This window comes from Rutilus rutilus (assembly GCF_951802725.1).
Source record: "Rutilus rutilus genome assembly, chromosome: 18".
In the NCBI taxonomy this organism is placed as follows: Eukaryota; Metazoa; Chordata; class Actinopteri; order Cypriniformes; family Leuciscidae; genus Rutilus; species Rutilus rutilus.
This window is the reverse complement of record NC_140231.1, coordinates 20,862,326-20,885,423: the sequence shown is the minus strand read 5'-3', so window position 1 is coordinate 20,885,423 and position 23,098 is coordinate 20,862,326. Positions and strand designations below refer to the sequence as shown.

At 39.1% G+C, this 23,098-nt stretch overlaps 2 protein-coding genes across 4 annotated transcripts in view; both read right to left on the bottom strand.

The window, feature by feature from the left end:
• c6.2 (complement component 6, duplicate 2) overlaps positions 1 to 3,392 on the bottom strand; it is a 75,186-nt gene extending 71,794 nt beyond the window's left edge. The window contains exon 1 of the mRNA XM_084387362.1: positions 3,380 to 3,392. The gene's annotated coding sequence lies outside the window, so the exon portion shown is untranslated. The remainder of the gene's footprint in view (positions 1 to 3,379) is intronic.
• ank1b (ankyrin 1, erythrocytic b) overlaps positions 1 to 23,098 on the bottom strand; it is a 65,813-nt gene that overhangs the window by 13,153 nt on the left and 29,562 nt on the right. For 2 of the 3 annotated variants that reach the window (XM_084387358.1, XM_084387359.1), the window contains exons 3-33: positions 22,114 to 22,215; positions 18,108 to 18,206; positions 17,073 to 17,171; positions 16,878 to 16,976; positions 16,616 to 16,801; positions 16,297 to 16,395; positions 16,113 to 16,211; positions 14,773 to 14,871; positions 14,471 to 14,668; positions 14,220 to 14,318; positions 13,531 to 13,629; positions 13,259 to 13,357; positions 12,977 to 13,174; positions 12,270 to 12,368; positions 12,064 to 12,162; positions 11,720 to 11,917; positions 11,392 to 11,490; positions 10,302 to 10,400; positions 10,095 to 10,193; positions 9,603 to 9,695; positions 9,363 to 9,435; positions 6,986 to 7,109; positions 6,802 to 6,865; positions 5,760 to 5,872; positions 5,299 to 5,523; positions 4,324 to 4,478; positions 3,941 to 4,152; positions 3,430 to 3,634; positions 3,059 to 3,155; positions 2,351 to 2,579; positions 1,837 to 1,965 (exon numbers count right to left, since the gene is read on the bottom strand). In XM_084387358.1, the coding sequence (XP_084243484.1) occupies positions 1,837 to 1,965; positions 2,351 to 2,579; positions 3,059 to 3,155; positions 3,430 to 3,634; positions 3,941 to 4,152; positions 4,324 to 4,478; positions 5,299 to 5,523; positions 5,760 to 5,872; positions 6,802 to 6,865; positions 6,986 to 7,109; positions 9,363 to 9,435; positions 9,603 to 9,695; positions 10,095 to 10,193; positions 10,302 to 10,400; positions 11,392 to 11,490; positions 11,720 to 11,917; positions 12,064 to 12,162; positions 12,270 to 12,368; positions 12,977 to 13,174; positions 13,259 to 13,357; positions 13,531 to 13,629; positions 14,220 to 14,318; positions 14,471 to 14,668; positions 14,773 to 14,871; positions 16,113 to 16,211; positions 16,297 to 16,395; positions 16,616 to 16,801; positions 16,878 to 16,976; positions 17,073 to 17,171; positions 18,108 to 18,206; positions 22,114 to 22,215 (3,987 nt within the window). Of the gene's footprint in view, positions 1 to 1,836; positions 1,966 to 2,350; positions 2,580 to 3,058; positions 3,156 to 3,429; positions 3,635 to 3,940; positions 4,153 to 4,323; positions 4,479 to 5,298; positions 5,524 to 5,759; positions 5,873 to 6,801; positions 6,866 to 6,985; positions 7,110 to 8,170; positions 8,192 to 9,362; positions 9,436 to 9,602; positions 9,696 to 10,094; positions 10,194 to 10,301; positions 10,401 to 11,391; positions 11,491 to 11,719; positions 11,918 to 12,063; positions 12,163 to 12,269; positions 12,369 to 12,976; positions 13,175 to 13,258; positions 13,358 to 13,530; positions 13,630 to 14,219; positions 14,319 to 14,470; positions 14,669 to 14,772; positions 14,872 to 16,112; positions 16,212 to 16,296; positions 16,396 to 16,615; positions 16,802 to 16,877; positions 16,977 to 17,072; positions 17,172 to 18,107; positions 18,207 to 22,113; positions 22,216 to 23,098 lie in introns of all 3 variants that reach the window. The other variant, XM_084387357.1, reaches the window with a different exon arrangement.

Below are 23,098 nucleotides of genomic sequence, written 5' to 3'. Positions count from 1 at the left end.
GCCGTCTGTGAGATCAGACAGTAAGTGAGTGACCGTGAGAGAGAGAGAGAGAGACAGTGAGACAGACATACAGACAGGCAGGCAGGCAGGCTAGAAGGTGAAAGAGTTAAGGGCATGCTCACGTGACTAATACAACAGTTACGAGGTGAACCACTACGCCACAAAATACAACACAGAGCAGCTCGTCTGTGGCTGACCAATCACAGAAAGAGGTGCAGAGTGTAAGCCACAATGACAGACACCAAAATGAAGGGAGGGAAACAATGAGGAGAGAAAGACAGCACTTGGAAAAAACAGAGACATTGAAGACAAGGGCTGCACGATTTAGACCAAAAATATTGACAAATATTGCGACTGTGATTCCAGCTGCGATATGATAAAGATGTAACATCTCATATTGCTTACTTAAAGAACCAAATTAGCATAACATTACATGGAAACAGCAGCTCTCAAAAACTGGGCAAACAATGCCTTTTGGTTCAAAGTCCAGTCGTTTTACCCACGATCTATTGCTAGTAAAAAAAAAAAAAAAGTGTTACTATTAAGGGGTGTTCACTCTTGAGTCCTCTTAAAAAAAAAGTGATCCAAAAGTGAAAAAAAAAAGTACCCAGTTCTGTTTGTATTCACACTGGAAGTGGACTTGAAAGAGGACACACATATCTTTATATCTTTTGTCCAGTCTTTTGACCACTTTATCTCTTTTGTCAGCTTTCCACACACACATTAAAAAAACAAAAAAACAAACACCAATTCAACATTAGTAATAATGAAAATACTATTACTAATAATTTAATATTAGAATACTAGTTATTAATATTACACAGAATATTAATATAACAGAATTTATTATAAAATAGTACAATTGGACATATAAATACAAATAATTTAATATTAGAATGTTATTTATTAATATTATCTAGAATATTAATGTCACATCAGCCAGCTGGAGTGCCCATGATCGCCACCAGAGGACACTCCTTCAGTCTCTTGTGCAATCTCATCATGAACTCCATTTCCCAGTATCCACTGCCTGTTCTCATTATGTGAATTGGTGTTGAATTATGTGTGATTACATTCAGCTGTGTGTCATTATCTGGTTAGCTTTGCCTATATAGTAAAAGCCCAGTGTTTTCAGTCATTCGTTGCGAAGTCTTGTATTTGTGTTACACTGTCATTCTGAGCGATATACTGGTTTTCTGTGTCTTGGTTTTTGATTCTCTGCCTGTTGTTCTGGATTACCCTGTTTGCCTGTGTTTCTTGGACCTTGTTTTATGTTTGAATTTTTTGACCCTTGGCCTGTTATATGGATTACGATTCTGGATTGTTCCAATAACACTGCATTTGGATCTCCAACCCTAGTCTCGGAGCAGTTTGCAACAATTACAATAATAATATATTATAAAATAGCTATAATAAGCATCTGTAATATTCCTGTTATAATTTCTAGCCTTGACCCAGTGTCACATTATTAGATTTTAGAACTTAGATTAAAATTGCATTCTTGTAAAAATGTAGTTAACAAGAAGCACTTTACGCTCACAGTGGACGCTATAAAGAAAGTGCAGTGTTAATTGAACGCTCTGGGGTCACACTAGGCCATTTTATTTCGAATACATGTGCAGCCCTTCTGAAGACATTAGAGAGTACATAAAATTGACAAGATGATCAAACAATGCTAACACACACACAAGATGACACTCAATGACACAAATATGTGTAGGTTGACTGAAAAAATTATATTTTTAAAACAAGGGAAGTCGACATGAACTTATCAGCCTATATTTCCAAAGACTCTCTCACGGATAGACAGAAATAGGGAAAGACAGATGTACAGACCTTTACAGAGACAGGTAGCCGGTTGTCTCTGAAGGCCTGGAAACTGAAGCTACGAGGCTGCTGGGTTGCTTTCCTCACGGGCACCAGGTTTCCAGAACATTCTAAGTGCAGCGGCATCCCCTCCATCACCTGTGGGAGGAAAAGGAAGGAGAAACACAAGGAGAGCAGTGATTCAGAATGAGTCAGAGACTTAGCGCTAATGTAGCGAGTCGACGTCATTGTGTACAGTAGACAGCTGCATCATAAACTTGCATTTTATTACTTATTCCTTTTGAAAATGCTGAAAAATGAGATCTAAACTGCATTGTAAAAACAGAATCCTAGAAATTAAAACTTTAAGAACAATTCAAATGAGGCAAGACACATCATGCATTGCAAAATGCACATTCAGAAAAGACACTGGTGTTAAAAACAATGCTAAAAGAAAATTGATCCTATTTTTCTGATTTTTTTTTTTTTTGTGTACATCAGAAAAATATATATGACATATACATATGCTTTTATGTCAGCTAACCTCAATGTCCCTGCTGCGGGCCACCTCGGAGAAGTTCTCGTGCAACTCAAGGGTTTTGTCTATTTTGTCATCAGTCATGCAGTAACAGCGCAGGCGGCCCTCTCTGGCATCGTTCATCTTAGCAAATACAACAAATTTGGCCATGTATGGAACTGACATCAGCTCACGGTACAGCAGGTTGGCGAAGGTCACGGCCTCTGCCGTTCGTGGACAGTCCGCCAGCCAGAACCTGCAGCGAAACAGAGGACAGACACATGTACAATAGAGGGGAAAAAATAGGGTCACAAGAGACAATGTTCACTTGTAAATGTGTATAAATATAAATGGCGGTATGTAATAAATATAAATGTCATAGATATAAATGTAATGGCGGCTGGAATTCACCAAGAATGAATTGTTTTCAGAGATGGTAAAAGCACAATGTTAATTGTGCAAGGAAAATAGTGCTGAGGTTTTTGAATAAAGCACAATTTATAAATGAGCCTAATTTACAGTAAAATTAGGTATGTTAGCAATGAAAAGAATGGCATTGACTTTGTATTATTTATGGTACAGTGCTATTTTAACACATTTAGTGGCTGCTTAAAACAGATTATAGGTGTTAAATAAGATGCATCTTTTTGTGCTGAAATACAACGCACAATGTAGTGCAACCGTTCAGTAAATTCGCTCCTAGATGCTTTATCCTTGAATGCTTTTGTGTCTCACCTTGCAGACACATTGGTAGTGAAGTTGGCACAGTTGTGGGAATACATGAGCTTGGTAGTGCCAGTGATGTCTTCCCACTGAGCGGGAGCGGTGCCACCTGCAGAAGGTTTACATTTTTTTATAAAATCCTTTTTTTTTTTTTACCAACACCATCTGGAATGAACTTGCTGAGTCTATCTTTATCCCAGTGTCCCTCTCCAGGCAGGACACCAGTCTGTTTCAGCCTTTTCCAAGCAGCCTGGCAGGACAGCTACATCAAATCTGGCCGAGGCTGGAAAAGACTGGCGTTCAAGACAATCTTCCTTTCTCCAGAACACAAATATCAATTTCAGACAATGTTTTCTTTGAAATAGATCAGAACCGGACTGTACCAATAACACTGCAGAGGAGGCGGAGGCTAGTAGTGTCTCCTTCGCCGGCATCACGTGCACTCTCCCTCCAAGATGGAGGTAAGGGGATACGCAGCCCAATTGGTCGATGGAATTTGCGCCGACGAGGCTCTACTGTCACAACGGGACTGAATGTGGCCTGATTTCCTAATTGCCGAGTCAGCAGCTCATCAGGGATTGGCTGGGCCTGGGTAGAGACAAGAGAAGAAGAAAAAGACACAAAGATTCATAAATCAGTTATTCCTTAGTTCATTTTCAGTCATTCTCCTCTGAATTTATGCATTATTATTATGCTTATTTTTTAACAATGTGTACAGCATTTTAGATAAAAGTTTTCCCCTACAATACATAATTGTCAACTTCATTATCAAAGGTTAAAAAAAATTAAGTTGCACTCATAATCAAGTCCACTTCTGAATCTAATCATATATTTTGTATAAAATGTGTGATTACATTGCTTCACTGTCATTCTCTCTACATTCTGAAAACTCACCTGTAAGCCAAGTCGGACCCTCTTAGTGACCGCCGTGTCGGGGAAAATGGCCTGGACCTGGGGCACCAGCTTACTCATCAGCTGACCTCCCTCTGGGCCAATAAGATCGCTCTCCTGTTGGACACGTGACACCACAGCAAAGTAAAGAGGGAAGTCTGTGGAGATTATGCGCCGGATTCTTTTCTTCTCCAGCTCCTCCTGACTTTCCAGATCTGATGAAGGCACCCAGAGAAAACAAGGTCATAAGGTCAGTCTTACAGAAATAATTGTGGGGGAAATGTAAAGTGATATGTAATTTCTCCTGCTACATAACTGAAAGAGAAAATAACACTCTTTTCTCTTTGGGTTTATGGAAATTCCTCTTAGTGAAACATAAGACCTACCTTCATCCATTCCATTGAGGATGGTCTCCAGAACCTCATCGCCATAGCGATTCCGATGCTCTTTCCATACGGAGCCATTCTCACTTCGCAGAACCACTAGTTCCCGATCACCTCGGCTCAAGGAAGCAAAATGAGGGATCTCCACTATCACTGGCCTGAAGGGAATGATGGGAAAGTGCAAAGGCATTCGTTGAAAATATCTTTATTTGACAACAAGACTCTGAGTGAATAAAATAAGAATGATTAATTCAGAATGAAGAATGGACTTTCTCCATTCTGTCTTTCTCAGGCTACATCTACATGAATCCAGATACATTTGAAAAAGGGGTTTTAGTTTTAAAACGCTCTCTGCACACAAAAGTTGTTCGTCCACACTGAAACATCAGAAACTACTTAAATCATCTTAATGCACGTGTAAAATGTGTTAAAAGCTTATTGAGATGACACCAGACATAATAAAGTTCTTGCGTTATTCTACTAGCATGATTGTTTTATTAGCAAAATATCCCACCACTACTGGTGCATCCAGGTCACACTCAAAATCTCTGCCCTCAAAATTGCCCTCAAGTTTTGCCACAGGACAGCAATTGCAAGTACATTTTTATGTCATTTTGTTTTTGGAATGTAATATGAAGATTTTAATATAATATGAAGACACACAGCAGCACATGCCGCTATAACCGTAGATATCTATTGGTAAAATATGTCACATGACTAAACATGCATCATCGTTTTCGAATACCTCCGTGTTCACAGTCCACACTACAATGCTAAAATGAGTTTTCAAATGAATCCACTTGTGAGAGCATCTCCAAAAAGCTGTAAAATACCCAAAACGTAGAGAAAAAGATGTATTTTCAAATGTATCCGGATTAATGTAAGCGTAGCCTCAGTCTTACTCAAAGAATCATTCATGATATCACAACTAGAATCGCAAGCAATTGCCATCCTCATTGCACAAGCACACACACTTACCCTAGAAACTGCATACTGGAAGGCCCTAGAGAGATAATACGAGATGCCAGTCCCTCTCCCTCCACTAGAGGAGGTGGGGTGGTGAGTTTCTGCGGTTTGACCAGACGGCAGGTGATGCGTGTGGGGGCAGCGCAGGTGCGTGGCGGGATGATCACACGCAGACCATTATGCCTGCTGCCCCGCATGGACCCGCCTCTCGCATCCACCATGAAGCTGACCAGAAACCTGTCAAACAACCAGCCGGTGAGCAAATCAGGCACAATGAATTTAGCCGGAAGCCCAGTACAAATCTAAAACCTCTTCAAAAGAGCCTACTCCTAGACACAAGATGACAGTGAAGACAGGTATAAAAATAAGCATTTATGACCAACAGATAAATACGGAGATAAAAGCGGTGAGAAGTGTCCGTAACGTCCGTTTACTGGATTTGTTTAGGCTGAATGTGAATTATTTGCACTGACCCAGTGTGGATGGGGCTGGCCACTGGGCTAACGTTGTCTGAGGTCTCTGTGGCTGGACTACTGGGGATTAGAGAGTCCTCGTCATACTCCTTTGGCAAAGGGACAGGTGTGTGCTGCAGACACACAGGAGTAGCACAGACCACACAGACACAAAGACACACACAAACAGAGGTACAATGACAGCTTTATGAGCGTAAAAGAGAGAAAAGGTCATCTCTGCTCGGATCACCAGGTCATAGCAGCTGGTCAAGCTGTTTAAAAATAGGGTTAATTAACTCTAGCTTATTTCAGCTTAGCCAAGCTGGTTTACCGGTCCTAACCAGCTTTAAAAAATGTAACTGTATATATCTATAACTGAAGCAGCCAACTGTATTGGATCTGACAGCAGCTGCATCACAAACCATAAGTAAATGTACTTGAAGCTTTGTCTGTAAATTACGGTTTTATACGGATAATGTTTTCAAAGCACTTACACGCGTGCAATTTCCTGTGCAATGACGTTAGCTAATTATAACAGTGATCAATTTACTAACAAGACTTAAAGGAGCCGCCCTTTAAAACAGATAGTTTCAGACAGGGTAAGAATAAAGGTTGAAAATAACAAATAATAAATACATTTTATTTATTTAATAAAGTTTCTAGTTATGCAAAGCTCTAAAATATTGTATTGGGTCTTTAAAAATTAAAAATAACATCCTTATCCTTAATTTTTATCCAGTAAACCCTGAATCAATGAATAAAAAAGTCATGTAAATTCATTGGTTAAAAGACTAGGAACCCTGCATAACATTCAGTACTTAAAACTGAATTTTAATTTACAGAAGTGCCAATAGATTAAAATAAGTTTTGAAAAACACATTGAGGGCAAAGGGGGTCTTCAAATATTGTTGTGGACTATAGGGGGCCGTGGAGTCAAAAAGGTTGAGAACTGCTGGCTTAGACTATCAAATGAAAATCTTTGACCATTTAGATAACACCAGACCTGGATTTTTCAGCAAGGAACATTTCTTATTTCAGCACATGAAGCAGAAAAGTACAATACCTGGTCCAACATGACAGTTTCAGGTGACACACATGGAATTCTGGGAATTGCGGGTGAGTAAGGTCTGGAGAGAATGAAGGAAATAGTTGTAATCTGACTACTTTATTTTAAAGTAAAAAAATGTATTCTGTTCTAGCATCTCAGCCAAAGGACAAAATTGTTGCATTGTGCTCTTGTGACCTACGTCGTGCCCATCCCGCTCTCAAAATCTCTCAGGGTTTTCTTGGGGGACAGAAAATCATCATCCTGGTCTTTTAGGTCATCCAGCTTCAAATAGCGAGCCCCATCCATCCCGAGAAGTTCATCACCTACATACAGCACAAAATATGTCACAGACACTGATGTAGGAGGTTTGCAGGAAAAAGGATGATTAAGAGAAAGGAAGGAAAGCTCAGAAGTCAACTCAGCATTCACAATCCATCATTCCCGGTCGAGCACAAACAAGAACCTTCACTCATTCACCAAGTCCAAGCAATGAAGTCATACACACAGAGAGCCAATGGAAAACATGAAGAAATCAAGAAATTCGGTAAGATTTCATGGTATTGGTTTCTGAAGTGGGCATGCCCGGTAGTGCAGAGAAGATCACACTTAATCTGCATGGGAGAGGTTGTTTGATGTTATTGTAGGGGCTTAATCACAGGTGTTCAGAGACACGTAAAACATACACTGTCATTTTGGAGCCCTCTGCTGAGTCAAATAATCATCATCAATTAGTAAAATTATTCACTCCCAGTGTGACTCCCTTAGTGTTTGGATAAAGAGAACCTCATCTATGGGTGTTTCTTTAACTACGGGCGCTACGGGTCCCAGCAGTTGATTTTTATCAACATTTCCAAGTTTTTTCATGTCTTCATTATTTATTTTTGATAGTTTCCCAATACCTTTTATCAATTTTTTTTTATTATATATATATATATACACACACAAAATATAAAATTTGTAAAAATAATTATACAATATGAATATGAGACCGGTGTCTCAAAATATGAATATAGAATATTATATTCTATAATATAATATAATAATGTGATGGAAACTGACAAAAAGTTTGTTTATTTATTGCACAAAGCCAAAAATACCCATAGTTGAAGAAACACCCTGGCACAAACAGCGTATAAGTAATTTCAGATGCAGTCCTGTTAATGATGGATCCACAAACACGTTACTGTCAGTAAAGGAAAAGAAACATCATGACCACACGATAATGAGGGGCCAACGCCGTAGTAAGACAAAGCGACATGTTAAAAATAGAGAGCGGTTAGAGACACTTGAGGGTCAGAGACAAGATGATAGTGCTTGAAATGGAGGCACACATTTCATGAACCACTGAGTACCGGACAAGCCAGAAAGTGGGAGACGCTCCTACCTAATGTTAGCTGAGCAACTCCTACAGCAGGAAGGAAGAAGGAACATTTCAGGCTGGCGATGCTACCGTAGTAGATTTACAGTAGGTTTAGAATATCATGAAATACTTGCTTTTGCTTTTTCATTCCATTAAAGTCCTAAATAAATGGAAATTTATCAATCATCTTTCAGAAGAAACAAACACATAATGATAAGAGCCAATGAAGCTTAAGGGGATAGATCCATGAAAAATGGAAGTTCTGTCATCTTTTAATCATTCTTTCCCAACTTTATTTCTTCAGTATCCTTAAAACACATAAGGAAATGTTCAGGAGAATGTCCAAGCTGTTCTTTTCCTTACACTGAAATTGGATAGAGACCCAAGTGGTCCATTCGAATCAGAGAGCATGTGAGCAGAGCAGTAATATTTAAACGGTAAACAGAGAAGAAAAAAAAAAAAAAAAACAGTAAACTTTCTGAAGATTCCACTCCGATCGCTCAGTCCGCTCAGTCAACCTAGAATGCTCTTTGTGATATGCTGGTTCGAGAATATGGTCTAAGGTTAGGTCTAAGGTTGTGGAGTTCAAATATTGTTTTATATCAGTTGCGAACCTTATACATAGCCTAAATGCACAGTAAACATCAGTTAATAACGAAGAAGGATCTTCATTGTTTTTTGCTTATGGATAAAAAGAAGTTTTAAGTTAACAAACGTCCCAAAGTCCACACTGATGAGAGCGCCGTTTAAACAAATATGTAAATATGTGTTTTTTAATGGTTTAATTTAGTTTTAGTTCATAATAATAACCCTGGTCACCATTCCCTTTCATTGTATGGAAAAGAGCAGCTTTCAGGATTCTGCTAAATAACTGCTTAATAAGTCATACAGGCCTCGAAAGACATGGGGTGTGTAAATGATGACATTTAATTTAATTTACACAACTGATCCTACATGTGTAAATCACATTGTGCAGTCAAGTAAGTAGTCTTTGAGTGTGATATCATCTCTAATCTCTAGTTCACTTCAGACTGTAACTTTTGGGATATGACCCAGCAACCCATCTGCCAACTGGCTCATGTTTTTAATTGAGAGTCTAGCACCAACCTCATGGTACTGAGACCTTGTCACAGCAGCTGAGAATCAGTGTTTTAATGTGGTATTTACTGCGGTATGATCCTTCAGGCTACATTCAATATGTGCCACACGTACGCACCTTCATCTTCCGACACATCCAGTATTTCATCCACCGTCTCTGGGAAACTCATGCGATGCTTTTCAGTGGTGATCTGAGGGATAGAGAGGGAATATATGAACAAGTCAAGATGGCAAATGTTGTACAATTCACAGAAGATGACCGGATTAATAAGAGATGAAAGATGACAAATCAAGCTATGAAGATTGAAATCTCATACTGAGATAAGATAAAGTTCATGAGAATGCAAACGACTCTCACCACAGATACAGATTCCTCTGTCACCAGTTTGAGCACATCAATGACAGAGATGTAGCCTAGCCGCTTAGCGATACCCAGGGGTGACGTCCCATTCTGTCACAGATAACACAGTCAGGTCACCAAATCTCACATCTGTATCTGATAATATTCTATCTGTCTGATGTGGTGGGAAAGGAATATATATATATATATATATATATATATATATAGTATATAAAATATACGTTATGCAATGTAAATAATCATTATAGAAAATATTAAATAAACAATATATAATATAATATGATACTAAATATACTTTTTAGAGCCACTGAATTCTAGCCATGCTGCTTTATTCAGCAGGATAATTCCTAAATAACAGCTTATGTTTACTGCAGAGGACTGGCAGCATGACAGCAGAAATGCTCTTCATCAGACATTTAAGCAGTGAATCATATTTTTTGGTGAGAAGAATTGTCATATTTCAAGTATGCGGGAAGGGGGTCTGCTCACAGTGGTGATCTCATTAGGTAGTGCTCCATGTTTCAACAGCAGGGTGACGATGTCTGTATGACCCTGCTGGGCTGCTTGATGTAAAGGAGTGTATCCCAACTGGAAAAAGAAAGATGAGGGAGAATGAGAGCGCAAAGGTACATAGTAACAGTGAAAAGTGTACAAAAAGAGGCCTGTGTACAGTATATCCAAATGTGTAGCACTTACCCTGGTCTTGCTGTTAACGTGTGCTTGCAGCTGGAGTAAGAACTTCACCATCTTTATGTTCCCATAGTGGCACGCCACATGTAAGGGTGTGTAGCCCATCTGAGAGAGGGATAGAGATTAAAAAGGGTGAGAAAGAACAGAAAAAGCAAGTGAACAGCTAAATGGGTAGGTTCCAGTGCACATAGACGATCAATGCCAGCTAACATTACAACGCTTCAGACCCTTAGATTCAGAGCCAGAATGATTTAATGGGGTGAAGAATGGATTATGAAAAGGTTAAAGTCACTCACTGTGAATTTCAGCACATATCACAAGATCCCTTTAGTAGCTGTGTTTGCTAAACAAGCATTATTATTACTATTGCTGATATGGTTAGGGGTTTCGTTTTTTTCAGACAAACCACAAATATGAACGCTACATATACAAATGACACCTAAAGCCTAGCAGCTTACATTGAAGGAGGAATCTGAGCCATATTTAGGTATCAGAATATCAAAAAGACTTGAGGGTGGGCTTATCTGCTCAGCTCTGGTAACAAAACTCTCTGAGCATCTTAGCAACTGGATAGCAGCGTTAAAAAAACTCAGAACAAAATAGCAACTGCAAAACAACAACAGTAAAAAAAAAAAAAACTCCTTAGTGACTGTATAACAACACCTTAGTGACTGCATAACAACGCCCTAGAAAATCAGGACACTTTAGTAACCGCACAGCAACACCCTAAAACTCTCATAACACTTCTGCAATTGCATATTAACAACCTTTAAAAAACAATCAGAAAACCTTGGCAACTGCCTAACCATGTCAAAAACACTCAGAGCACCTTAGCAACTCTATAGAAACAACCCTAAAACATCTTAGCCTCCACATAGCATGGCCCTAAAAACTACCCAAATCATAGCATAGGGGTGACAAGGTTTGTACTGGCCAAACCCACTCATATTTTCTTCAGATAATGTGAAGATTTGGTTCTGTTTGTCGATTTAGCACTAGCATAGACTACATTACAGAGGGCTTTGGGGTCTAAATTCTAGGACATTCTACAGATGGCACTACTGTGTGTGTGTGTGTGTGCATTGAAGTGTCTTACCCTTGAGGCTGCATAGACTGAAGCACCCTGCTTCACCAGCATGTCTGCAATGCCCACATGCCCTTCCTGAGCAACCAGGTGCAGAGGTGTCAGTCCATTCTGTACACACACACACACACACACACACACACACACACACACACACACACACACACACACACAGACACACACACACACAAAGGATGTCAGATAGAAATTAAATGCATTTTTTCCCATTCCCCTCGTTTCATTCTTCCAACGCGTCTCAATCTTTTATAGCTTTCTATTTATTTTCTCTCAATAAATTATACCAAATACCTATTTAATCAAAGCTTAAACACTGTATCACCTTGTTGCCTAGGTTCACATTGGCCTGCTTGGAAATGAGAAGAGCCACCATGTCAGGTTGCCCCTCCTGTGACGCCAGGTGAAGCGGGGTGATGCCCTGTAGTGACTCTGAGTTGGCATTAGCTCCATACTGCAGCAGACTGCTCGCCACTTCTAGTTGGTTCTGTTTAGCTGCAATATGCAGGGCTGTGTAGCCGTTCTGTCAAACGGAGGAAAAGTAAAAGTGACCGTTTTTTTCTTAAACTGCTTTTAAAATACTGAAATAGACTGCTACCCATAACGTCACAGCTCAGAATAGTCCCCCGCCAAGATCTTCTAAGAGTAAGGTGTATATGTGTATCTTACTCTCGCCGTGCTGTGTGGAGAGCCGCCCTTGCTGACCAGCAGCTTGACAACATCAAGGTTGTTGTGATGGACGGCCACGTGCAGAGGGGTCAAGCCATTCTGAGAGGGGAGAGAGGAGGCACATGGCCTCAGTCAGCTACCGCTGACTGTCATCTGATATTAGAAGACGAGTACTGAGATATGAGATGTACGTCTTGATGAATTACCTTTCCGGCTGCATTGGGATTGGCCCCTCTTTCCAAAAGCAGCTCCGCCACATCCACTTTCCCATATTTACATGCTACATGAAGAGGGGTAAATCCTTTCTGTAAGAAAACGCAGATAAACATATTGAGACTGCAGGTGCAGATGTGCAAATTTTATTGTCATAAATTATCCTTTGTTAGGCTCCACCCAGTGTTACTGTTGCTACCATATTTTTGAATAATTTCTATAAAACACACAAGACTTCAACGGACACCAAGAGTTTCTAATGTATGATTGGTCGGTAGCATTTTAAAGTCACCGTGAAATCAAAATGAACAATAATTTTTTGCATTATTTTGCAAACAATTTTTCCTCTCCACATCATTATTTTATTTTATTTTAATTCACGTGCCCTCGTAATCTTTAATCAAAATAACTTCCCCTCACTCTTTCAACGAAATCTCACCTCGTCTTCTCTAATAACTTGTTTTCTGAAGTGAGGGCGGGACAACCTGTCACTCACATGAGATGACATCAATAGCAAACCATAACGATCCAGCAATCCAATCAATACACAAAATCAAGTCCCGCCCTACATTTTTGTCTTGTTTGAGAAGCTGTTTCACACAGATATACATCACAATAGGGAAGAAAAGACTATTGCAACTTCCGTTTCATGCCGACTTTAAGGCAGGGTTTAGCAAAGGGTTAATTGAGGGGAGAGAACCTTGGTCATTTTGGTTTGTTGGGCATTCCCGTCGAGCAGGATGCGTGTGGTTTGGGCGTGTCCCTCGCGGGCAGCGATGTGCAAAGGGGTGTGGCCTGCCGTGGTGGCCGAGTCTGGATTGGCCTTATGTTCCAAGAGCAGCTTCACCAACTCCTTATGTCCCATTCGAGCAGCACAGTGCAAGGGGGTTTGATCATCCTGTGAAAGGAAAGAGAGAGATAGAGGCAACATGAGATTTTTTAAAACAAAAAGAAGATAAAACAGCTTGTGTGATTGGCATACCTTCGCTTTGGCATCCACCTGTGCATTGTTCTGTAGCAGGAACTGAGCCACCTCACAGTGCCCCGCTCTGGCAGCCATGTGCAAAGGGGTCTCCACTTTCTACAATGGCACATTTTAATACAGTCACAAACATTTAGTTCTGAAAAGAAAACTGTGATTACTGCCACTATTGCTGCTAAAGACATTAGCCAGTTTGTAAAGCGGAATAGCCGTGCCTTGGGGATTCGATTTCTCAGTATATCTGAGGTACTAAACAAATACACCGTTCTTACCACATTAGAAGCGTTGGGTGAAGCTCCTCTCTGAAGAAGACTCTTCACTATGTTGAGATGCCCCATGAACGCAGCCACATGAAGTGGGGTCAGACCCGACTAAGAGACAAGAACATGCATTTTGCAAAGACTTTAAATGTGTTTAAGGGTTCAGTCATTCAAATTTAAAATAGCTGTTTCTTATTTTACTATATTTCAAAATGTAATTTATTCCTGTGATGGCAAAGCTACATTTTCAGTAGCCATTGCTCCAGTCTTCAGTGTCACATGATCCTTCAGAAATCATTCTAATATGCTGATTTTGTGCTCAAGAAACATTTTTATTTATTTAAATGTTGAAAACAGCTGCTCAATATTTCAGGATTCTTTGATAATTAGAGAGTTTATAAACAGCATTTATTTTTTTTGTAACATTATTAATGTTTTAACTGTCACTTTTGATTAATTTAATATGCCCTTGCTGGATACATTTCTATTAATTTCTAAATTATAAAATGTACATTTACCCCAAACTTTTGAACTCTAGTGTATAATGTTAATATACTCGTGTCCCACAGTGATCGTGGATCGTGAATATTGCTCATTCCTTCATAGTCTTTCTATTTTCTACAAGGGTCAAGATAAAGGAGTAGATGGTGCAAAGTGAATAGAGGTTATCCATCATAGTGACAGCCGGAGAGTAATCTGACCTCAGTCACGGCCTCCAGAGATGCTGAGTGCTTCAGCAGAAGGTCCATGGACCGCATGTGGTTCTTCTTGCAGGCAATGTGCAATGGAGTGAATCCATTCTAAAAAAAAGTACACCAAAAAAATCAACTAATATATTCACACTTTTAAAGTCCCCCTGTGGTGAAAATCAAGTTTTTAATGTTTTTTTATGTCTATGAGGTGTTTTTAATGTGAAAAAGCAGAAAGAAGAGAAAAAGACAGATGCACTTACCAGCGCGCGGGCATTAGCTTTTGCCCCCTTGTCCAACAGCACCTTGACCATGCGGTGGTGCCCACAGTGTGCTGCAACATGCAGCGGGGTCAGGTGGTCGAGGGTGATGTCATCGATCTCTGCGTTGTATTGCAGCAGCTGCCTCACGCAGTCCATGTGATCGCCCTGTGCTGCCATGTGGATGGGAGATAGACCATTCTGCAAGGGGGAACACATTATTATCAACTGATCAGCATGATTACACCATCAATAAAGCTAAGTATGATACAGTATGGCACATCTTAGTAATATAGTTTGGCCACCTTGGTCTTGGCCTGAATGGGAGCGCCCTGGTCTAGCAAGATCTCCACCACACGTACATGACCGTTCCTTGCTGCACAATGCAGTGGCGTCAGCTCATCCTGCAGATAACACAAAGAATAAGCATTTCTGGAAATTTACCAGCTATGTTTTAATGTATCCTACATGGGCTGCATTTTCTGTCCTTATTCATGATCAAATTAAAGTATACCATTAAAAAAGCAAGTTGTCACAAAGAGAAAATACCTGTTTTTCCCATGAGGAAGTAAACTAGGTCATTCTCCATGAGCTAGAATTAAATAAGTCGGATTCAGCAGTCTCAGCAGTGTGATTCTTCATCTCAGCCAGTAAATAATGTCACTGTGAGATGTGATTACGGCTGGATACAGGAGGATCGACTAGTCAGTTAGTCATCAAACCAACCGACTAGTCTATTTAGATTATACCAAATCTAACAGTGCAATGTTTAATCCATCTCATTTTATTTTGTTGTAAAGAAAAAAATCCAGGTCTATATTCTGACCTGTTAAGCACTGCTGCATTTTATGAATAAAAGGTGTATTCTTTATTATTATTATTATTATTACAAACACATATTGAGACACTTGCTCTCTGTTTTATTCTTGCCTCTCTCTCTCTCTCTCTCTCTCTCTCTCTATATATATATATATATATATAGTATTAAAACTATTTTTTATATTTGAATTTGAATTAATATTTTAGTTTCATTTAAATCTATCTATTTATTTATTCATTAATATTTATTAATTTCTATTTAACTTTCACTTTTAGCTTTTTGTAATTTTAGTACTTCGACTTAAACTTAAAGGTATAGTGGAGGATTTTCCCGAATTTTAGAAAAGAACCGCCCTCTAGCGCACGCCAGCGTGTGAAATATTCTCCCAAAAACACTCTGGTCTTGTTTCTTTCTTCAGAGGCCTTTCTCTTGTCATACAATTCGTAGACACTTTTTCTCTTGCGACCCTCAAACATTTTGAAAAAACCCGGTGAGAACGGCGAGCTTCAATGAATGGCTGAAACCGTAGCTCACCACACACATACACCCGAAAGTGCGCATGCGCAGAAAGCGAAAACTACCTAGGGACGAGCACGTACGACGGCCTTACGTAAACATATCACCAGAATGATTGACAACTAGGAGGACCAATAGTCTTGATGATCCACCCGGAAAAAGAAAATCCTCCACTATACCTTTAAGCTTCATTTCAATTAATGAAAATGACATTAAAATAGTTTAAGTTTTAGTTAACAATAACAACACTGCAAACTGCAGACTATACGATTATGAAAATATTTTGCACATCCCCGATGGATACTGTACCTTTGTCTTGGCATCTATCTGAGCTCCTCTGTCCAACAGAAGTCGCACCATAATCACATTCCCCCTCCTGGAAGCGATATGTATTGGCGTAATGCCATTCTTCAAGAGAAGATGAGTAAAAATTTAAATTCATGTAATCTTTTATGTAGCATGAACCGGCATTTAACGTGAGAGTTGAACTGACCTTCGGCGTGAAGTTCACATTGGCTCCTCTGTTTAACAAAAGCTGTGCGACACTGAGATTCTCATAATGGGCTGCGATGTGGAGGGGAGTAAAGCCGGTCTACGGGAAAAGAGTGTAACATTTCATTGATTCAGTATATGTATAAAACAGTAACACCTACGCAGACAGATTTTTAAACAAACTCAGTACTGTTTATCTTGTCACATAGTCATCTCTGCAATTACAAGCCAAGAGCGGCTGCACTGAGCTCAGTGAGTCATGATGCGTAATCCCGCTCGTGGTGAGATAAAACCTTTCAGATGTGTACAAACACACATACTTTGCTGAGGACGTCTGGGTTTGGGTCGTTCTGCAGCAGTACGGCAGCAGTGCGCGTGTCGTCGTTGCGTGCCGCAATGTGCAGGGCCGGCAGACGCACTTTGCCCTTGGTGCCGTAGTTTATAAGGAGGGCCACCACGTTCTCGTGACCCTGCTGAAGAGCTACCGCCAAAGGAGTAAAGCCATCCTGGGGGATGAAATCGAGAGTTGTAGGTTCATTTGGGTTTTATTTCTGCTGAGTTTGATTTCAAAGTGTCGCTCACCTCGGTTGGAAGACTCTGATTGGCTCCATGTTCAAGTAGATATTTCACCACTTCCAAGTGGTTCTCCTGTGCTGCCATGTACAGGGGACTGAAACCTTTCTGTAAAACACAAAATAACAACAAAGAACAAATAAATGAGCTTTTCATCTACATAATTCTATGTTTGTTGATTCATGTCTTGAGGCTCAGACCAACCTGAGACTGGGCATTGACGTTGGCACCATAGTTTATCAGTTCTGCAACCACTTTCTCTTGGCCGGCCAGAGCAGCAATATGAAGGGCGGTATTCCCTTTCTGCAAAAATAATAGTCATGTAAATATAATAAAGAGAAAGACTTTTCAGACAAATAAAGACTTTTATATATTGAATATTTTTTTATTTTGTTATTGGTTTTTATCTGTCTGATGTTTTTTAATTGATTTATTTTAATGCTGTCTTTTTTCATCTAAAATGTCTTTTACAGAATTTTGACCTGTGAAACACTTTTACCTACATTTTATGTGAAAGGTGCTATAGAAATAAACTGCATTATGATTTATTATAAATATTTATTATTATTTGCTACTTGCTATTGTTAGTCAGTTAGTCAGTGGGAGGGACTTTCTCATTCTCCAGAATATTTCATTGAACAAAACAAATATGAAAGAAAGTTGAGACATCAATATTTTTGACTCATTTTCCTAGAGGACAGAAACTGCTAATTTGAAATGCACAAATTTGTACAATGCTAATTTTGTCACCTTTTAGAAGTACTTGTCTTTATTAAATATACAATATGATAAATGTCAATGTTCAATAAGTAGCTATTTATTAAAAGAAATATTCAGAATAAATATTTATTCCACCAGGGAAGAGTTCATTAGCCTTACTGTAGCAACTCAGCCAATCAGAATGTAAGGTGCGTCCCAATTTGCATACTTAATTTGCACTATTCTATAACATTTTGTAGTATAAATAATGTAAGTAGTGTGTTGACACTGAAAATTAGAAAAAGTGCACTTTACATACCCGGATGATGCACTTAATTAACCAAAAAAACCGAAGTGTGGAAAATTGGACACTTCATGCACTCAAACTGTCACAGCTTTAATTACATAAAAAAGGGGGAGGGGCTATCAGACTGAAAGAATATAAATATAAAATTGATACACTGCACGGTTGAGTACATAGTGGACAGTGTGTTATTTGCCAGAGGAAGCAGTTCGACTGACTGAGGAAAGTAGATTTACCTTTGTGTTAGTCTCCAGGTCAATGCCATGGTGCAGCAGCTCCAGCACCATCTTAACATGACCTTCTTTGGAGGCCAAGTGCAACCCATTAAGCCCATTCTGCGAATACAAGAGAAACCATTAGGTGCTGAAAAAGTCAGTCTAAAAAAAACAACAACAACAAAAAACCCCACCCTGACACTGACACATCTCAAGTCTATCTCTTTATCTCTCCCCGTCTACCTGTCAAATTACTTACTGAGAGGAGGGCAGCCTAAAAATAACACAGTGAAGCACTGACTGAGAAATCTACAGATCAGTGAAGCTCTCAGTGAACAGGGCTTGGAAATAGAACGGTGGAGGAAACCGACAAAAAGGCCGGGCGAGGTAAAGGCTGATCGGAGAACGGTAAATGGTACAGTGTGTGCTTTTGAAGGGACGCTAGGTGTGTAGCCAGATTTGGCCATAAGGGGGCTCTGCTCTGCTAGTCTGACTGGAATCCCCTTCATACTGCAGTGTCACTCATCTCTAATGAGCTCGTACTGCAGCTGCACAGTGCATGCGCAGAGGAGAGGAAGACAGAATGGAGAAGGAGGGGTGCTTGCAGACGGTGGGGAGGAGCGCTGATGAAAATTGCCACACGTGCCCACTTGGCATTAATATTCTCTAGACGTGCTTCATGATGTTTTAGGGAATATCACAGTGTTTGTGTGATATCAACAGTATTGTTATACGTGCATAGATCGCCAACACTGGATCTTTCATTTTTCTACATATAAATTACATTTTAAAATGTATAAACATAGAAAAGAGTTATTTTTCACATTATAATAATAGTTCACAATATTTCTGTTTTATAAATGTCAAATAATCGCAGTCTTGGTGGGAATAAGAGACAAGATCTTACTGATCTCTTACTGAACTTTTAAATGATGTAAATAAGGTCACAATTGTTTGAATGACTTTGTTCCCTCCGTTAAACACAGAAGGAGAAATTCTGGTCATGACATTTTGAATGGGGACTGAAGTGTTCAAGCATCTAAGGACAAATAAGCATTACAATTTAAAATTATGCATTTGGTAGACACTTTTATTCCACAAGATTAGTGCACAAGAATAGATGGCTTAATTTTCACTGTGTTTTTTTTTACAAACTATTGTATAAGGAAATGTATTGTGCTTCAGTTCTTGGACATCCTGTCTGGCTATGTAGCTAGAATACAAATGGCTTTTCAAAAATAAATAAAATAAAAGAATGAAATAAAAATAAAATAAAATACATAAAACTTTGGTCCATATGGACATTTTTTTCTGATTCTTAGATTATTTTTGGCTATATAATCATTAGATGTTGATAGATAAAATGGTTAATAACATTAAGGCTATTTACAGCCGTTAGTTCATCACCTATAAAATAAAGACAAATTACACTATGACAAGATCATCAATTGTCTAAAAATCTCATTAACAATACTTGCTTTAAGCTGAGGTGGAAATTAATCACACGCTCTGAGCTTTAAAATATGGTTTCGCTGATTTTCAGAATTTTCTCAAGTCCCAAAGCATTAGCCGCCTCACTGTCAAAAACAGTCTAAGCTCCTCACAGAATGTGTTGCGACAGCACAGAGACATTCACGCTCTGATATCAGCATCACAAACGGGAAGTATACTTCAGTTTATCCAAACACGTAACTCCAAGACGCATTGAAATTTAGTCTAGGTTGCATATCGTAGGCCGTGACAGGTTCCCGATGGAATCCTGTCGGTGAATGATGTTATAAGGTGGTGTAGTAGTCAACGTGTGTGTGTGTGTGTGTGTGTGTGTGTGTGCGAGAGAGAAAGAGAGAGAGAGAGTTCAGGATGCAGGCATACAGAGTGGGCGTTCATTTTCAGAGCTTTTCAATGCGGGAAGCCAGCCAACTACTCAGGTCCATTCACTAACCCGTCTCTGAGAACCAAACATAGCTCTTCTGCAAATATCACAATATGCTATTTAAAGCAGGTAAGCAAGTGTTATGATGCAAGTGCTTGCAAAAGCATGACCGGTGAGGGGGTTAGAGGAGGAAGACATGCTGGCATGATTAATTATGGCAATTTACTGATTAGGGCATTGAACACAGTTCTGCATTGACACTGTAAACACAGCTGTACTGTCCGACCACAGGAGCATTGGGGGGTTAATACAGACTCCAAAACACAAACTGGCACAAGCAAACACAAACACGCACACACAGATGTGGATCCTAATCTACAATATGATGAATTTATAGCTCTAAATAGCCATTTCTGAATTTAGCCAGTACTATTAATGGGCTTCAAAGTTACTTTGGGCTTTCAAGGCGTGGATGTGAGACTGCTGTTGTCATGCAGTTGCTAAACTGCTCTTATATATTTCAAGCATGTTGCTATGGAGTTGCTAGGGTGTTTTGTGTGGTTGTTAGGTGGTTTTTACACCAAAATAAATCTAAAGGATTCTTTTAGGTGTTTTATAGATCACAGAATTGAAAATTGAAATATTTTCTTAACAAATTCCATGATTGGAAATACCATTCATATCTGTAATAATAGTAATTTGGTAACACTTTACAATAAGGTCTCATTTGTATTGAAAATCTTTTAAAAAGTCTTTTGAAAGGTTTTTGTTGTTGTTTATATCAGTCTATGTGGTGTTTAATATGCTTTAAGACAAACCTTGTAAAAATGTATCAGTCAACACCATTGCTGAATATTTTCTTCTTAAAACTGCGGTGAACCAAAGACAGTCTCAAAACCGCAGTTTGAAACCGCCCCTTATTTCTATGTCACAAACTTGTAACCAATCCCGTAAATGTGCGGGCGGGGCTTTTCCTATCATTATTTCTAATGCAGATTTTTATAAGGCTCTGAGACTCTGAGATGGCGAATGGGAACATGATTTGTGTAACATTAGCAACACATTATTAGCTGATTGATAACGTAGTCAAGCCAAAGGCTAATCATATCAATTACCTTTATGTGTCAACTTTTATTCAAATTCTGAATGAATCACATATAGCATAGAAAGTGTGCAAAGAGCACACCCTTTACAATCACTAAAAGCTGTCACTCATCTTAGTTTACAATCTCACTAAAAGTTTCATTATAATCAATAATAAAGTTGTCTATACTGCACAATGAATATCTTACTAACAATGTGTCTACACTTTGTTAATGACAGGATTTGCGAACGTGCAGAACTCAGCGTGAGTGGATTCTGACTAATTTAAACACCTCTGATTGGCCACTGCGTTCAAGAGATCAACAAACATGTCAGTGAATTGGATACATTGCTCACCGCTGCAAAAGTATATTGTAAATATAAACATTTGACGCTCTCCAGAACACAAATATGCACCGGAGTGTTTACCAAATCTGTTTCGTTAATATGATACTATTGCAGTATCAACTGAGGGTGCTTAGAGGGCAATTTGAGGGTGTTTAGCATCCATACTAGAACTGGGCCTGATAATTCACTCTTTTTCTTCTTCTTCTGAATCAGTTTCTGGTTCAAACATATATGGCAGATTTAAACCAATATTTCCACTTGCCATTGTGTAGTGTTTACCACAGTTGAGTTGAGGAGGGGATTAATTTGCATATTCATGGCCCTACATATGCTAAATGAAGCAAGGTTGTAGAGTTGCATTCAAACTATTTTAAGGCATGAAGAAATTATTTTCACAGGAAAAAAAAACATTTAAATATGTCATTGTGATTATCAAAGATGAGTTTAAAAGATAAAATTATTGACTGCAGGGGGACTTTAACATTAGCTAACATTTACAAAGAACAATACTTCTACTGCATTTATTGTATCTGTTAACGGATAATGCACTGTAAACTAACGTGAACATTTTTATAAACTAATGTTACCAAATGATACCTTATTGTACAGTGTTCCCAATCATTTTAAACATTTAAACCCTAAGGGTAATACTTACACATACTGTACACATACACTCACGCACATGCTTGATGCTTGATATTGCAGGATGGATTTTTCTCTCACCTGATTGGCTATGTTGATGTCTATTCCATTTTTGATATGGTCCAGAGCTTTTTCCAGATTACCTGAGCGTGCAGCACGGAGAAAACTAGTTGTTGTATCCGCCTGAGGGAGAGAGAGAAGATAAGAGAGAGAAGAAAGGAAAAATAAATGCAATTCTGAATAGGAAAAGGGATTGTTAAATTGTTATAACAATTATTTTGCACAAGGGTTCTGGATATTTAGCGCTTAATAAAACATCAGTGATACAGTTTGACGTACAGCACTAATTAGAGATTCATTCTGAGTTGTGTTGAATATCTGGTTTCAACTGGCTCAAGGGCCACATAACAGCGACCCAACAGGAACGGAATTAGTTTTTTAAATCAAATTTTCCAAAGTTATGAAGTGTGATGTTATATTAAGGGCTGGTTTTGCTCCTAAAGACATATCAGAATTTGCTTTAAGGCTGAAGTGTGTTCTTGTATCCCAGCTTATTTTGTAGAGACAAAGTAAGCAATTAGTTTTTTCCCTGGCAAAGTGTGCTGTGAGCAATCAAAACATTTCAACATCTCGACCATCCCATCATAGTAACATTAAATCAACAGCCATTTCACCCAGAAGCCTAAGACTGGTTGCCCACTGAAGCTAAGCAAGACTGAGCCTGGTCAGTATCTGGATGGGATACCTCCTGGGAAAACCAATTTGCTGCTGGAAGAGGTGTTAGTGAGGCCAGCATGGGTCTCACCCTGTGATCTGTATGGGTCCAAACGCCCCAGTATAGAGGGTATGCTTTGACGTCACTTTCCCGCTGGAACACGCCCCCTCGCCGGACTAAGTGGCAAAAGAGCCTGCTGCGTTACTGGATTTGATAGGGGAAACTGCGAAAACGCAAGTAAAACAAACGATTATCAGTTTAAACTAAAGGTTGGACTCTATAAAGTGTTCCTTACAACTCACCAAAGATCCAGTGATCCATGGATATTGACATGCAACCAGGATTCGTGTT